Below are 15,612 nucleotides of genomic sequence, written 5' to 3' on the forward strand. Positions count from 1 at the left end.
CAGTGTGTTGGGAAATAACAAAAGAAAGGAAGAAGCAGAATAGCTCAAATTAAACCCCCTTGGAAAATATGGCCTACAGGTTTAGAAGCATCATAGCAAAACTCAACATTCAACATATTTCTGCCATTAAGGATGCGTAAAGCAAAACAAAGACAGAGATGTAACTAGCTATATATTTAAAAAATACTAATAATTTCAGTTCTCAACTTCAGTGCTGATCCTTGAGGGACTCTACTTGTCACTGTCACATTTCCAGTTTTCATATTATACGTAAAATTCTTTTCCATTGTAATTTGTAATTTGCAAATTAATCAAATTTAGCTAAATCTAGATTAGCAAAAATTTTATATAGGCCACAAATTTCAGTAAACACAATGCCACATGGAAAGATAACCCAGGCAGCTAAGAAGCAAATCAACTATGGCATCAGTAACTGGACAGGAGGGAAGGGAAGGAAGGAAGAAGAAGTCAGAGAAAGAAGAACATTAGACACATTAACATGTATGGAAATGGGACAAAAATCTGTCATGACTTAAAGGATCTGGCTAGACAATAACTGCTTAAAAACCAAAATATATCTGACCTGGACTTCTGTAAAACGTTTGATACAGGACAAAGAACAGACAGTAATAACAAAATATAAAAGATGTGCAGGAAATTGTGCTGCCCTAACAGAATAGATCATGTTCAGTACGGCAAAGCTTTTCCTTCTTCACATTAATATTCTTTAGTATTTGTGCGTTAATGAAATTTCCAATGAAACTAAATGTTGGAGCACTGTTAAGACAAAGGATGATCAGAACAAATACAGCAAGAACTGGATAATATTGCTACAGTCCTCAAGGTTAAGAATATTACTGATCTCTTTTAACAAGGTTATGAAATGCCCAGTCAAGTGTACTTAGTACTATGTAAAATCTACCAAGAGCTAGAATCCACCACTGGAAAATGAGTGAGAAAGGTAAAGACATTACTGTACTGTTCCAGGAAAGACTGCCATCTGTGAAAGATGCAGTTGTGAAGAAAGGCAAGGGTAGCTCTTTGAAAAAGGGAAGGATTAAAATCATAGCATAATAAAGGTTTCAGCTGGGATACTGATTATGGTGCTACTTATTTGTAATGCAGAATAACATTAGCTAATTGTGCATTTCTCTCAACATACTTTTGTATGAAAAAGCTAAAAGCGACTAGCATATTCACTTTCATGAAATGAAGCCTATGAAAAACTGCGACTGCTTTCTTTAAATGTATTAAGGTCCCAGCAGAGCTGGGGAAGACTTGTAACCCAAAGAAAATGGCTGACACAAGCAGTGACTTTAATTTCCTGCCTTCATAGTCATGAAAACACTTGGGGTAGAAATCAGATAATTTCTAGCCACCACAAGAGAGCAGGGGTGAAAGAAGCATCCAACAGGGTCAGTAGGGCAAGAAACAAAGCTACTTTTAACATACAGCTTAACCAGTGTAAAAAAGTGATTATGACTTGTGTACCCACAATGAACACCTCAAAGTCACTTTCAATCTTATTCACTCTACCCACCTACCTACCAGCATTTTTGGCTGAAATGATTCATAAAGATTAGAAACACTCAGGGTTTTACCTGGAGAGAGTGACATGTATAAAGAACAATAATTCTCTAAAGCAGCATGAACGTGTTTCAAAGCACAATTCAAATATTCTATCCACATTCTTTAATGACATTTGTCACTGCAATGAAAGACAGGTTAGCTATATACAGTATCCTGATTTAAATCCATTTTACTTTTGTGATGCTGCCACAGAGTTAATAGGTCTGCAAAGAAGCTCTTCTACATGCACCCTAACCACTACAGTGAATTAAACTTTTATCTTTTTAATATGATACAATGAGTTCTGTCCTTTTCTTACCAAGTAGAATAACAGTTTCAAGAGCTCAATACCCTGTTTTGCAGGATCATTTCTTGGAAGAAAAATTCTACCACTTCAAAGTTCTACTCCAAATCAGATGAAAGAGAAACATCAACCTAGAGGTCCCACATTAGGGACAGGAAGAAATGACCTCAAGTTGCACCAAGGGAAGTTTAGGTTGGATATTAGGAAGAATTTCTTCACTGAAAGGGTTATCAGGCATTGGAGTGGCTTGCCCAAGGACATAGGGGAGTCCCCATCCCTGAAGGTATTTAAGTCATGTAGATGTAGTGCTTAGGGATATGATTTAGTCAAGGACTTGCCAATGTTAGGCTAATGATTTGACTCAAGGATCTTAAAGGTCTTTCCTGTCTAGGCAATTCTGTGATTCCAAGTCATGTGCAGGGACATAATTTAATTTTCAGTTTTTCATAAGGACTGACCTGAGAGGTATTTTATGCTACCAATAGATATCTTACAATGAACTCGAAAAAAAAAAAAACCAAACAACCAAGATTTTGCCTGTTCTCAAAAGAGCAAAGTCCATAATCACATTGGCTGCTTGTATATTTCAGCATACTGAAGGGGTGAACTTTAGTGACAAAGACCGATTTTGCTCATTTTATCCACTTAAATTATTTCAGACAGCAGTGTCACAAGTTTAATTCAGGAAAGGATTTTGGCATATCTTTAAATTACACTATGATTACCGAAACCTGGATGCAAGTTTAAAGCATATGCTTAAATATACTTTCCATAACAGGAGAAAGAAGCTCAGCTGTTCCAAGTTCTTACCAGAGCGCTGCACAAGCTACTGTTATATTTTGTACTTCAGTGCACACTGAAATACCACATAATCTTTTATAATACAGAAGCTACTTTAAAAATGCCCATGCTTTTGTGTACTGTATCTTAAAATACACCATTAATTTCCATTTCGCTTGCCACATTCAAGCTAATAAAGTACTTGAAAGTACTGCTATGATCTTAATTAGCGCACCAAAAAATGCATGTTTACAATATTACCTTTATAAAAGTGATCATAAATTGTTTTTTCTCTGATGTACTTAGTTTCCCCAAAAGATTTTTCAGTGAAGAGATTTGAAATTTTATTTCACAACAGAAGTTTTATTTACATAGGAAGTTGGACAGACATCTACTACTAAATCAGTATATAAAACTATGCCGTACACATTGAAAGTTTAACTATAGAACAGGGGTTAAAAAAATGCACAAAACACCTCTTTCAAGGACAATTCTAACTTCTTGCAGTTAGTTATAAATGGAAACAAGCTGCCACACGATTCAGCAGTAAAGGAGGATAAAGAACTGATAATAATCCTTGTGCTCCTCACATGAACTCCAACGAGGCATTTGAATGAGACTTTTAAAGCTGTAAATTGTCCATCAAAACACAGAATAACTTTTGCTAATCCTTGTGCCACAAATTACTAATCCATCTGGAAAGCTATTTTTTGCATGTGTTTACAAGGATCTAAATGTCATCAGACAAAGACAAGTAGGTTAGTAGCATGCTGGGGAAAAGAAAAAAAAAAAAAAAAAGACTACAACAGAAATAAAAACTCCAAAGCAGTTGACCACAGAATAAGTAGGATTTGCAGAAGTACTTACAGCTCTCAATCTCCAATGTGCAGTTCTGCTCATCCAGCGGATATCTCCGTAGGTCCATCATACAAGCAGCTGTTGTTGTAATTCTGTGAAGGAAAAAGAAGAGCTTGTTAATGTGTCTTGTTTCAGTCTCTCCTTGATCCTGCATAGTTAAGAAAATGTATTTCAGCACAACTGATGCTTTTGTCTGTTTTCACTAAAATAGCATGTCTGCTGCTTACTTACAACTAACGCTGCTCTAAGAGGGTTATGCCAGTCTGGTGGGTGAGCAGAGAGCTTCCCCTTTGCACACCATTATCATAGTACTTTAAGCTTTAATAATCATCAAACAATTTATCCTGACAAAATGAAGCATGAACTAGGATTACAGTATTTCTTTCATTTTATAGCACAGAACTTCAAGCCAAAAATGGAAAGGCTCACAGAAAAGTGGCAGAGGCAATCTCAAGAGGAACAGAGAAAGACACATACGTCATATCCTGGCTTAGTAATTTAAATTCCTTGATGAAACTTAATGCTTCTTTCTCCTGTTCAACAGTGCTTTGTAAACAAAATATTATTTGATCTTCATGTTAGAAAGCAAACATTTTCAGGACAATTTTCACAAAACCATTTAGACCACACTTCTGTCTCCAGATTTCACCAAACTACTAACACCAACATGTCAAATAAGTCTATTAGATGTTGAGAGAAACGGCTGTAGTATCAATAAATCTTGTGTTGATAAGCCTCTGGAGGAATATGATCCTGAGTTGACATGAATCAAGGCAAAATTCTCACCAGCATTTTATTAACTACTTTCCCATCAAGCCTTCTTGATGTGTAGACAAAAAAAAAAAATTCATATCTCACCCTCACATCAGGAGCATGCTATATAAGTATAGTAATTAAAAAACATTACTATCTGGGAACTGCCAACATTCAAAATAGCATGTGCTCCATATAGGGCCAGTCATACATTTAGTGCATAAGATGAGAGGTTTCTAGGCTTTCTTTTCCCCTCTACCTGATGAGGAACCTCCTACAGCTACTAGCATCTAGTGATTCCTACAGACTTCTCAGAGAAACAATTTTCTCCTGTGTTACTATGTACAATTGACTGGCCAACTGCACCCAGAGAATCCATAGAAAAATGAGAGCATTGCACTGCAGCCAATTGTATAAACTTTCTTCAGGCTAAAGGTTGACCAAATGATTTAACCCAAATCATAAAACACAAGATGATGTGGGTGTGCCTTCAAAATGGGACCCAAGTGGATAGGTGAAGTAACTACAGCACAAGCAGACACTGCACAACCTGACAGGACTGGTAGCTGCATCTTTACATCTTTACAGGGTATTCATGAGACACTAGGTGACCAAGAGTCTTCTCAAAACCCTGTCTCCCTGTATGAAGGTTACTGACTTTTCATAGTGCATACTTAGACTGCTCAATAACTGTTTACAAAGCTACTTCTACATTCTTTCATCTGAAAACAAGACTGAGAATGCTTTCATTTGATGGACCTCATTCTTTCTCCTTAAATGCCTAATAGGAGTTCATTAGAAGTAGAGAAGTACCTTTTCCTGACAGAGGCTCAAAATTCACTCAGTATTGACTCCAGCAATCCTTTCCACGAGGCACCTAAACACTGATACACAACCTTTTCATTAGTATCTTTATTGTCCGTTCTAAAAATGCTTTACCGTCCTTTCCAGAAGAAAAGAATCCCTGCAAATTTCATCAAACAAAAAAGAAGTAGGGGCAAGTTATTCCTGTAAACAATTAGTAACTCCTACATCTTTCCTGCCCATCTTGACAAGACCCCTCATTTTGACCATTCATATGCATTGGGCTCTCACAGACAAGAACACCTTTCAGCACTAAGTTCTTTCTTCAGTCACTACATGGGTACTCACAGAATTGTTTTCAAAAATATATCTTTTTCCCATCAGTATGAGTCACCACAGGTGCCTCAAAAGAAAGCTTCCTGGAGTGGACAAAAGCTGGAGAAAAGAATCCTTCCTTAATGGAAGTCTTCCAGCTTTTAATAAAAATCAAACTGCTAAGGAACATGTTTGTTGATAACAAATGCAAAAGCAGCAGAATATATTGTTTAAAAAAAAACAACAACCCACCCACCCCAAAAAAAACAACCACCAAAAAAACCCAAAACCCAAACCAACCAATTAACCAAACAAAAAAACAACAACAGAAACCCAAAACAAATCTCCTGGAAGTTCATTCTTGGATCCTTCTTTTAAGATTCAGAGGGAAATCAAGGAAATCACCCTGATGCTGTATAGCTGTTATAGTTACAAGTTTTAGAAGAATTGCAGTCTTTCAGTGGAAAAGATTTACCGCCAAGGTTTAAGTGCCCAAATGAATTATGGTAAATACGAACCTGGTTGGCTACTGAGTTTTCTAATACCTTTCTCTGCACCAAACACATTTCTTCTAGCAGTGTCTACCAGATCAGGGCCTTCAGCATAGAGACAAACTTGTGCTATCCTCAGCAAAGGATGGTTGGCTCCATCTGCTCATACTGATGGTGGAGCCAACAGCTCAATTCTGACACATCTTCAAGATGTGCAACAAACACCACAAAAGGGACCAGAGGCTGCAGCTAACTAGAATACAAGTTCTCTGGGGAACTGACAAATCGGTAAAAGACACAGTGCCTTATTTCATCTGAATATCAAGGAAAACAGTGGCACAGTCATGAAACAAGTGGTAGTGCAGAGTTTTAATCAAGCCAACACAGCAGTTTTGAACGATGTACTCAATTCAGCTCACTTGTTCATTCTTATCCATAATGCAAATTTGCTGAAATAAAAAAAAAAAAAGCTGTCATTGCCTCTCTTAGTATATCCCTCATATTTTTACCCTGACTTTTCTCACATTTATGGTAAATAAAGTTCTCTTTCATCTTCAAAAATATTTAAAAAACAAAACTACCTTTCTTGATAACTCTTAAGGTTTTGCAAGTCATGGCGAATAATTAAACCAAATTACTGATGCACGAGCATGCAAGAATTACCACTGCAGAAGACTTTTAAAGTCAAGACACACAACCTACACCTTTTAAGAGGAAGAAACAGCAGTCCATTACAGCAGTTAGGAATATGTGAAACAGGCATAAAGACTCTTCCATTTCATTTTTCACAGAAGGTTTAAAAATATTTTTATACAGTCTGGACTAATGCACAAAATATAACATTGTATTTTGCATAACGTAACCTTGAGAACAAGCAAGGAAAAAGGAAAAGCTTTGAGAAAGCAACACTGTGACTCAACACATTGCAGTCATTAAGGATGATAACAGAATAACAGATCTCTCAGAGAAATGCCATGTGAAATGAAACATTACAGACCTGTCTCATACACTAATCTTTTTATTTTTTTGTTAAAGTAACCTTCTGATGTTTTATGTTATGATTTTTAACCATGCAAACTAGTCTTCAGCTTCCTGTTTTATGATCTATCTTTTGAATGTAGACTGATTGTGGAGTTCAAAATCCAAACAAAATCAAGCAAACCCTGAAGCACTAACCTGACTAAATAAAGTGTTATGAACTAGACCTAAAGCAAAGTTCATGTGTCAAAACAAGCATAGCCATAGTGCAAAGAAACCTGCATCACAACTGGCAGTGAAATTAAAGTCTGCTGTCAATAATTCAGACAAACTATTATTTCTGAGAAACCTGAAAATCTGCCCATCTCCAAAGCTTTGTGAGGGTCTGTGATTCACATAAGAGCTAGAAATTGGCACTGCTCCTTTCACAGGGCAAAGCTGAAGGCCATAAAGAATTTTTTATTATAATACTTTCAAACTTAAAAGTGATACAGAAAATAATGTACATCACAAATACTATCACAGTAATGCTAGTAGTTCTTATTTTTCAGTGCTATATAGAGGACAGTTTCTCAAAATCCAATAGATTTTGCTCTTCTGACAAGTTCAAGTGGGATTTGAAATTTAGAATAGCAACTTAAACAGTTCTGACATCACCAGTGAATTAAAAAACAGCACTGAAACACAGGAGAGCAACGCTAATGATAAATGGGGATGGATAGAATCCAATTCCAGCTTGGAGCTGCTGTGAACCTGCAAAGCTATAGGAAATAAACAGCAACAGAAATGTATCTCTGCCATGGAAGGAAGCAGCCCTGATCTGCAATTACAGGATTACAGACACAACAGAAATGATGAGCAAAACGGTGACAATTTCAGATAGCTCTTCTGAGTAGGGTGATAGTATGAGAACTATGTAACACTCCTTTAACTTTAGCACTGACAGATCATGATCCTGTTGAGTCAAAGACAGAGATGAAGCCTGGGAAAATACAAATACTAATTCTTTAAGTATATGCATGTAGATGCTGCCAAAAGCAGTATGAGATTCTGTTTCACGTCTGCAGATCTGAAGGCAGACTATGACTCCCCATTAACAACATCAGGAGCAACCCAAAGACCTTGCAGGGATATACCACACTCTAACAGACTCCATCTCCTTATCAGAGACTAAAAGAATCCTGTGCACACACTGACTGGGAGTCACAAACTCTCTGAATTAGTTACAGAAACCACATACTGTAGCTGAACCTACTGTTCACCACTACTTCTTGGAAAGCATCCTGCTGGGTGAGACAGTTGGAGTCATCAGTGGCAGCAGCAGCCACCAGGGCCAATTTTAAATATGCAGAAATCTGGGAACAAAACTGTAATGTGACAAATCTCTTGCCTGAACAATGTTATTGGATTTAGACGTGTGTGTCAAGGTTGTTAAACATACTAACAGATCTACTATATATAAAAGATTTATTGCTAATTACAGAGTTCACAGACCTCTTCCTCCTCCTGCTTATTCACATAAAATCTAAGCTTCCCTTGGATGCTACATTAAAAGTTGGCTTTGGCAAAGGATAAACAACAGTGATATTTCTATAAGTCCATCTCTAAAGCTGAACATTCAGCTACTGACTGCTATAACCTTTCAACTAGAAACTGCACACATTGTTTCTTAGAGTAGTTGCAGAGAAAAAAAATAAATTATTGTTTTATTGATGCAAACGTCTCAGTTTGAGATAAAATTATATGATCAGCCTACCCAGAATCTGTAATATGCTTTCTCCTAATACCAGTTTTCAATATTTCATGAGTATTTCAGCTTAAATTCCAACTTAGCTGATTTTTCTTACACCATTTGGGACTCGCTATCTAACAACATGTAAGTATTTTGCTCTTTCTGTGGTGTGCAAGCCCCAAACAGGTACTCTCTGAAAACACCAAGTATATTTGTTAAAGCTAGATGGCACAACCATGAAACAAGTCAAGAAGATGAAGGATATGATGTAAAAACATTTCCTAAATGTAATACCAGATAGCAATAAACTTTTGCATCTGATAAAAGAGAGGGAGTCAGAAGACACACAGCTACTTCAACCTCATTAAGTTTTGTTGTTGTTTAAACTGCTGGTGAAAGAAGCATACAAGATTTTTAAGAGGAAACTAAAATATATATGCCTCCGCTGTTTCTTGGGAGGAAGCCCTGCATTTCTTTGCTGAAGGATAGCCTGTCACACCTTCTGAATGCCAGCTGGGAAGAGCCATGGGAAACTGGAGAATTTGACTGTTATTTCATGGTAAAGGAATTCTGACTGAGAAGAATCAGAATTTCGCTGCAGATTTCCACGCAACGATGCCAAATTTTCTGCTCTATCTTTCTGCATGTAGCTCTCTAAATTGTTCTTTAAATTAGAGAGCACTGCCTACTAACCTGTCACTGAGTCCAAACTGCAGCCATGACATCATGTCCATAATTTAAATCCCTGCAAAAAGCACACATCAGTGCAGTAAACTAACTTCAGCTTTAAACGGAAGTCATCCAAGCCCTTCTTCTGAAGTAACTATATGCTTCTGTAGAAGATAACATCCATATAACACAATACAACCAGCTATGGCAGAATGGCAGCAAAGCTCAGAGGAGCACTTCATAGTTTTAATATTTTATCACTAGAAAATGTATCCTTGTCTTTCAACATTCACTTCTCCCTTTCGAAAGAAGTAAAATAAAGGGAGAATGCTACACTGCAGGACTTAAAGAGAGATGAAACAATACGAGTACGATGACAGAGTGACTCAGTATGTAACAACCAACCTTGGAAATACAGAGTCAGTACATCTTCTCCATTTACATAGAGTTCATAATCCTTTTGCTTCATGACCATCACCAGAAAACTGAAAGTTGTACTTTCAAATATTTGGCAAAACATTCTCCTTATTCCAATTGTGAAAGCTGCATACCTATTTCATTGAGATAATACCAACAATGAAATAAAAAGTGTATCACTTCAGCTTCTTTCTCTTGAAAATGTATATTGCTACCACCCAAATCAGGCTGTAAAATAAAAATCAATCATGTAAGTCAAATACATACATACAAAACATCTTTAAGCCAACTGTGTTCTCTTAACGAGGAAAAAAAAAAAGCATATTATTCCTTCATTTCTAAAATAAATTTGTACAACTCAATGCATTTCAGAACATATAAAGCATCTTTCTCACAACCTTTTGGGGGGCCACGGGGCAGGGGATGTTCTAGTAATTCAACTGTATACACATGAATGTAAAGAAGATTAAAATTTATTGCATTACTTTTAAAAATAGCTAACTTGCAATTCTGACATCACATTTAATACAGACTGTCTTAGAAAATATGGAAGAGATCTAGAACTTTCTACAGAGACACAAGAATTTGGTGGCTTTTTTAATCAATTCTCAGTGCCTAAAATAACTGGTGTTTAGTTCCAGTGAATATGTTGCCCTGTAAATGTACCCAGCATTAACATTTTTTTATTTCAGGATGATAAACATACACTGTTAAATTAAATAATCAAAGTTTCAGTGCACAAATTGTACAGATCATACCGCTACTAAAACATAGAAATAAGGAAGTAGAGATTATCAGAGGTAAAATAGTATGAATTTAGCCCACAGGCTACTTTTTTATGCCTCAAGAAAGTAACAAGCACAGTAGCACTGCCACCCTACTGTGCTACAATCATCTTTGGAAGCACACTGTTGTCATTTCTCTCAGGAGCCTTTATCTGTATGTTAAATCACTTAGGTCTTAGAAAAATACTGTGCAACCTTTTCCTCCCCGCCCCTGAAATGTCTGCGGTAGTCAGCCTCCAGCAAATGCTGGACACAGCTCCTCATGAAACCACCTTCAAATCAGATGTCAGTAGTGTTTACACAACCTGTGGCTCTTGCACCTGCTTCTAACTAAAGAGATTGTGCTCTGGATGATGACCTCACACAGAAAATGCATTCACTTCTTCACTATATTCTTAAGCCATACTTTCTGTGAAGGAATTAATCCTGCAAAATTCTCTCTTCTCACTGAATGCCACCAAGAATATTACCAATTACTTGTCTATTCAGGGAGACATTTGAGTGGAAGGCATTTTCACCATTCTGGAAAGAGGAAGTTATATCCAAGGTAAAAATTAATGTGAAAGTCAAAACAATCTTCAGCAGAAAAGGCACATTCAGTTTTATGATTGCAGCTTATTTAGTAATTCTTACAGAAGTAAGATAAGAGCCCAAAGCTCCTATTTCTCTGTCTTTTGTGAGTCAGACTAAGAAGTCGCATTTCCACAGGGAAATGTCAATAGAAATAATAAATGTAAGTGGAGCCTTCATAAGCAGAATTACTCTCAGATCCAAAAAGGTGGAAAAAAAGTAAGTAAAAACCCTCTAGCACAGACCTGAAATTACTGTTTCTTTGAAGAGCCTTTCCAACAAAGCAGCAACCCATAAAATTCTAACTCTTGCAAAATTCTAAGACAAAAGTAAAATGAACTCCCATCTAAAGCAGGAATCACATTTTAAATGCAATCAAAAAGGGAGACAGTTAACAGTCAAAATCAAGGCAAACTGTGCAAAGTCTAGTAGACTAATAGACACGAGTTATTACTTATTCATAAAATTATGATTAGAAATTCTCATCCACAGAAGCTGGAATACAAGGATAGTCGCACTGCCTCTGTGGCTGTAGGGTTCCACTTAGACCATTTACACTCTGCTTTTTCCCCCCATTAAACAATCTACTATATATCTTTCTAATTCTAGCAAAAAAAAAAAAAAAAGCTCACTAACATTTAATTTTTTTTCCTCTTTGCTCCGTGCTAACAGAACTTCACTACTGTTGGAAAAATAGTATTTAATCACCTCTGTTTTTCTTCTACTTTCAGTCTAAAGACAATCTGACTTTCCCCAAAACACATCAGAAACTTTTTCAGTAGCATGTCAAAGTAACTGGTACAACCAACCATGGGTGACCTACTCACTATGAAAGAGTGGGTCAGGGGAAAAAGTCCTCCTCTGAGCAGATCTGCAATGACAGCTTTGTGTGCTAGCACTGCTGCCTTTCAGTAACCACTGGTGTCCAGACTACTTCCAGTGCCTCATTTACGTAAACTTTCCAGAAAGCCATGACCAAGTCTTAAACAAATTTAGATTCTTCTTTTTTGATCTGCTTTTACTGGTGGCAAAGAGGTTTCTTTCTTCCTGAACAGGTCCCAAAAGCAAACTGCCCTTCACCAAATCTCAGATTCAGCAAACGTGCTGAGTGATCCCCAAAAACAAGATCTCTTGTGTCACAAAGGAGCTCATCCTGACTATTTCCACTCACTACAGCAGTTACTTTACCTACTTGCAGCTGTAAAGAGCTCTGCATGCCATGAGGTACTTTTGCAAAATGGCTCTCCTTACCTCTGGTAAACAGATAGCTTTTTTTATTCCCCACCTGAGAGAAGTCAACCTCTTACAACTACTTCCAACTGCCTCCCTTGCTTTTAACTTCTTGTAGGAACCACTCCTTAGTTGCAGGTGGCTAAACAAGAAGCAACTACACTGGTGATTTGATTTAAATTGCCTAGTTTTGTTTCAGTGATGCTTTTATTTCCAGAAGATTTTTTTTTGGTTGTAATTAAGTATATTATATAAATTTTTATGTAGAAAAGACTTTGATATTAAAAAAAAGTTTTAAAAATACTACTTATCAATTAATGTTTTAGTGCTAATATTTACTCGTCAAAGTTACTTAAGCAGATGTATGTGTATGCAAAACAGGACACCAAATCCTGCACAGAGTAAGGTGACATGTGTGACAAATAGGGATAATAAAAATGCAGATAGCAGGCATGCAAATATGAAAATAAATCTATTATACTACTATTTGGGGTTTTTTTTTGTATTCCAGAACAATATTTTTAAATTATAGAAGAGAATTTGCTGACTTAAAATGAGTACCAGTATTCTTAAAACTGGCTACAATTTATTCCAGGTTTTGCTAATCATTATTTGTATTAAAGTACTGCCTATAAAGGAGAGATGAAACAGACATATGCAGAACATCCTACACATGCACACTAAGAACTATCCCCAGGGAATATAAAGCTACAACACTTCATGGTTCACCTGAGCCATCTATGTCCAAAGTGTCAGTGAGGCTTCTCCACCCCAATTAACAGCCGGATTTGAGGCTGTTTAAGCTGTCTTTAATAAATCACCTGTTTGCACTGTAGCTACATACCCCATCTGAACAGCTATTCCCATGTGAACAGTATTTAATTGAGGACAATGAAAAAAGATTTAGCAGATATTTTTAGGTCTAATTCACAGCATACAGGTTTCAAATGACGGATTCCTATTAACATCAATTGACTTTCATTAGGGCTCCTGCAGGGGGTGGGGGAAAGACAAAAAAAGACATACAGAGGATTTTATATATAAAATGCTACAATGGGGAGCTGGGAAAGGAAGAGGATCCCTCTTACTCATACAAATATTTCAGGGTAAATCTGACTTGGGCAAATTACAAATACTTTATTCTGCACATTTTATTCTTAAACATTGATATTTTTCTTACTCAGGCTAATCTGCAAGTAGACATCTGTGGAGAAAAACTGTTTTGCAGCTGTTTCTGATCCTACTCCTCATCTTCTCTCCCTGGGCAGCTACTACTGTCAGGATAACTACATCAGTACAATTTTTGCTTCTTTTAGCAATGTAAAAAAAAAAAATACTTCAGACTTCTATCACATTCAGATGTCACACCTGGACTCATCTCCTCATCGATTGTCTGGGGCTTCAATTGTCAAGTCTCCATTTCATATCAGGTCTATTTCAGACACCAAATACACTTATTATTTTAATATGTTATTAAAGCAGCAGCAATATTATTTGGAAAATGGGAAGAAATTTTCTCCTTTAACTCTTCCAAATTAATATCTACATTTCAGACTAATTCAACTTTAGTTTCTTGGATATTTGAGAGAAGCATATAAGGTTTTCTTCTTTAAAAATGAGTCAAAACTAATGAATACAATTAGCAGGCATCTAAGTTAACTCCAGCTATCCTGCTGAAATCCATACCATTTCCCAAGGGCTGCATTTCCTCCTGTGCCAAAGTTGGGATGTTCAGTTTCAACCATTTTCTTCCTCATCTTCCTCATCATCAGTATTCATTCTAGAATAGTGATATCGTTTTTCCAAACAGAAACAGGAAAAAACCCCATACTTTCTGACATACTAGCTACATCATATACTGGCAAGAATAACTGAGAGCTTGATAGCTGTATGAAACACTGAATATTAGAAATCTAAACAGAAAAGCTGCAGAGAATATACTTTTTGATATTCACTTGGTCCTTTCCTTTTTCTGAAATACCTTTGAAACTTTTCAGTAACTAGATCAGGAGCTACTAATTCATACCCTGAAGAAAAAAAAAGAGAGAAAAAAAGAGGGAGTTTCCTTCTAATTACTGTATTTTGCTGTAGAATATTTTTTAACAAATGAAATTTGTATTCATTTAAGACAGGCTTCAGTAATCTAACCAGTGTCTCTTCCATTTTAATGATAGTAAGAGCCCTCAGTTTCTGTAGTCAAAGTTATTTGCATTTATGATCAATAAGCTATTAGATTTGGAAGATACTTGACTCTGACCTGCCAAACAGCCTGAGATAATTCTGTACACAATGCTGTTATCAGATAGTGTACAATCTGAGACTCAAAGAAAATCAGAAGAGTTCAACTGATTCTAATCAGAGTTTAATCAGGTCTCTGCTTTCCATATACTTACATAGACAGTCGGTATCACTTTCAACATTTGGTATATCCAGAACTGCATTTTAACACTTCATGCTGCAGTGACAGCTGAAACAATACACAGGCTACATGTTGAAGGATTTCTTCCTATTCTGTACTTCTATAATTTAATTCATAAAACATGACCCCATTAGTTTTTGTATTGTTTTGGCTATACATGAGACCTTCTTTTCTGCAAGAAACAAGTTATGGTTAGTTCATGTTTGAAGTGGATGAAGAGTCAGCTGAAAAAAATATCACTCCTACCCTAAATAGAGCAAATATAAATTTGATAATAAGTGCTTAACTGAGATATGTCAGACCTATCCTAGAGCCATTTCCTGTAGTCAGGGATTCTTTAGAGTGCTCATTTTGCTGTAGAAAAATGCACGTCTTTTCCTTTTTTTAAAAAAACAATTTCTAAAATTACTGCCATGTTTTATTTAAAAGTCTTTTAAACATAAACAATAGGACAACACATTCTGAATTAAATTCATAGCATCAGGAAGGCATTTACTTGATTAAATGCACAGGTAGTTTGAGGTGACTGAACAATGGCATAAATCCAGAAGGTGAAAGCATTATTTGCATAGCAGGTTCAGCACAAATCCATCCCAGAGACACAGCAGTGAGTCATATGGCTGCTGTGTCCTCTTTACACATCCTCACCCACTCCTGAGCCCAGGAATGGGTGCAGTGGCACTAAGGAAGCAAGCGTTCAAAATGTTAGATGGAGTCTGGAGTCCGCTTATGCTGGACTCCCCATTTCATAGAGATACAGACACTGAGATGATAACCATCTTGCTCAAATCTGCTGTACTTTTCAGAGTTTTTAACAGTCAACTACCTCAAATTTACAACTCCCTAAGCATGGAAGCATGCTTGTGGTGCAGTGGATCTGTCTCAGCTTTTCATTTCCTCACAGTCATTTTCTAGTCAACTCATTCTGTTGTCACTGT

The 15,612-nt window shown here is 36.5% G+C and overlaps 1 protein-coding gene across 2 annotated transcripts in view; it reads right to left on the reverse strand.

Annotated features, from left to right (window-relative positions):
- The window catches only part of GABRB2 (gamma-aminobutyric acid type A receptor subunit beta2), a 132,370-nt gene that overhangs the window by 56,002 nt on the left and 60,756 nt on the right, over positions 1-15,612 (reverse strand). For both annotated transcript variants that reach the window (XM_054388896.1, XM_054388895.1), the window contains exon 5: positions 3,521-3,603. In XM_054388896.1, coding sequence (XP_054244871.1) covers positions 3,521-3,603 — 83 coding nt within the window. The remainder of the gene's footprint in view (positions 1-3,520; positions 3,604-15,612) is intronic.

The sequence above is a fragment of the Indicator indicator genome, chromosome 18, assembly GCF_027791375.1.
Source record: "Indicator indicator isolate 239-I01 chromosome 18, UM_Iind_1.1, whole genome shotgun sequence".
Lineage (NCBI taxonomy): Eukaryota > Metazoa > Chordata > Aves > Piciformes > Indicatoridae > Indicator > Indicator indicator.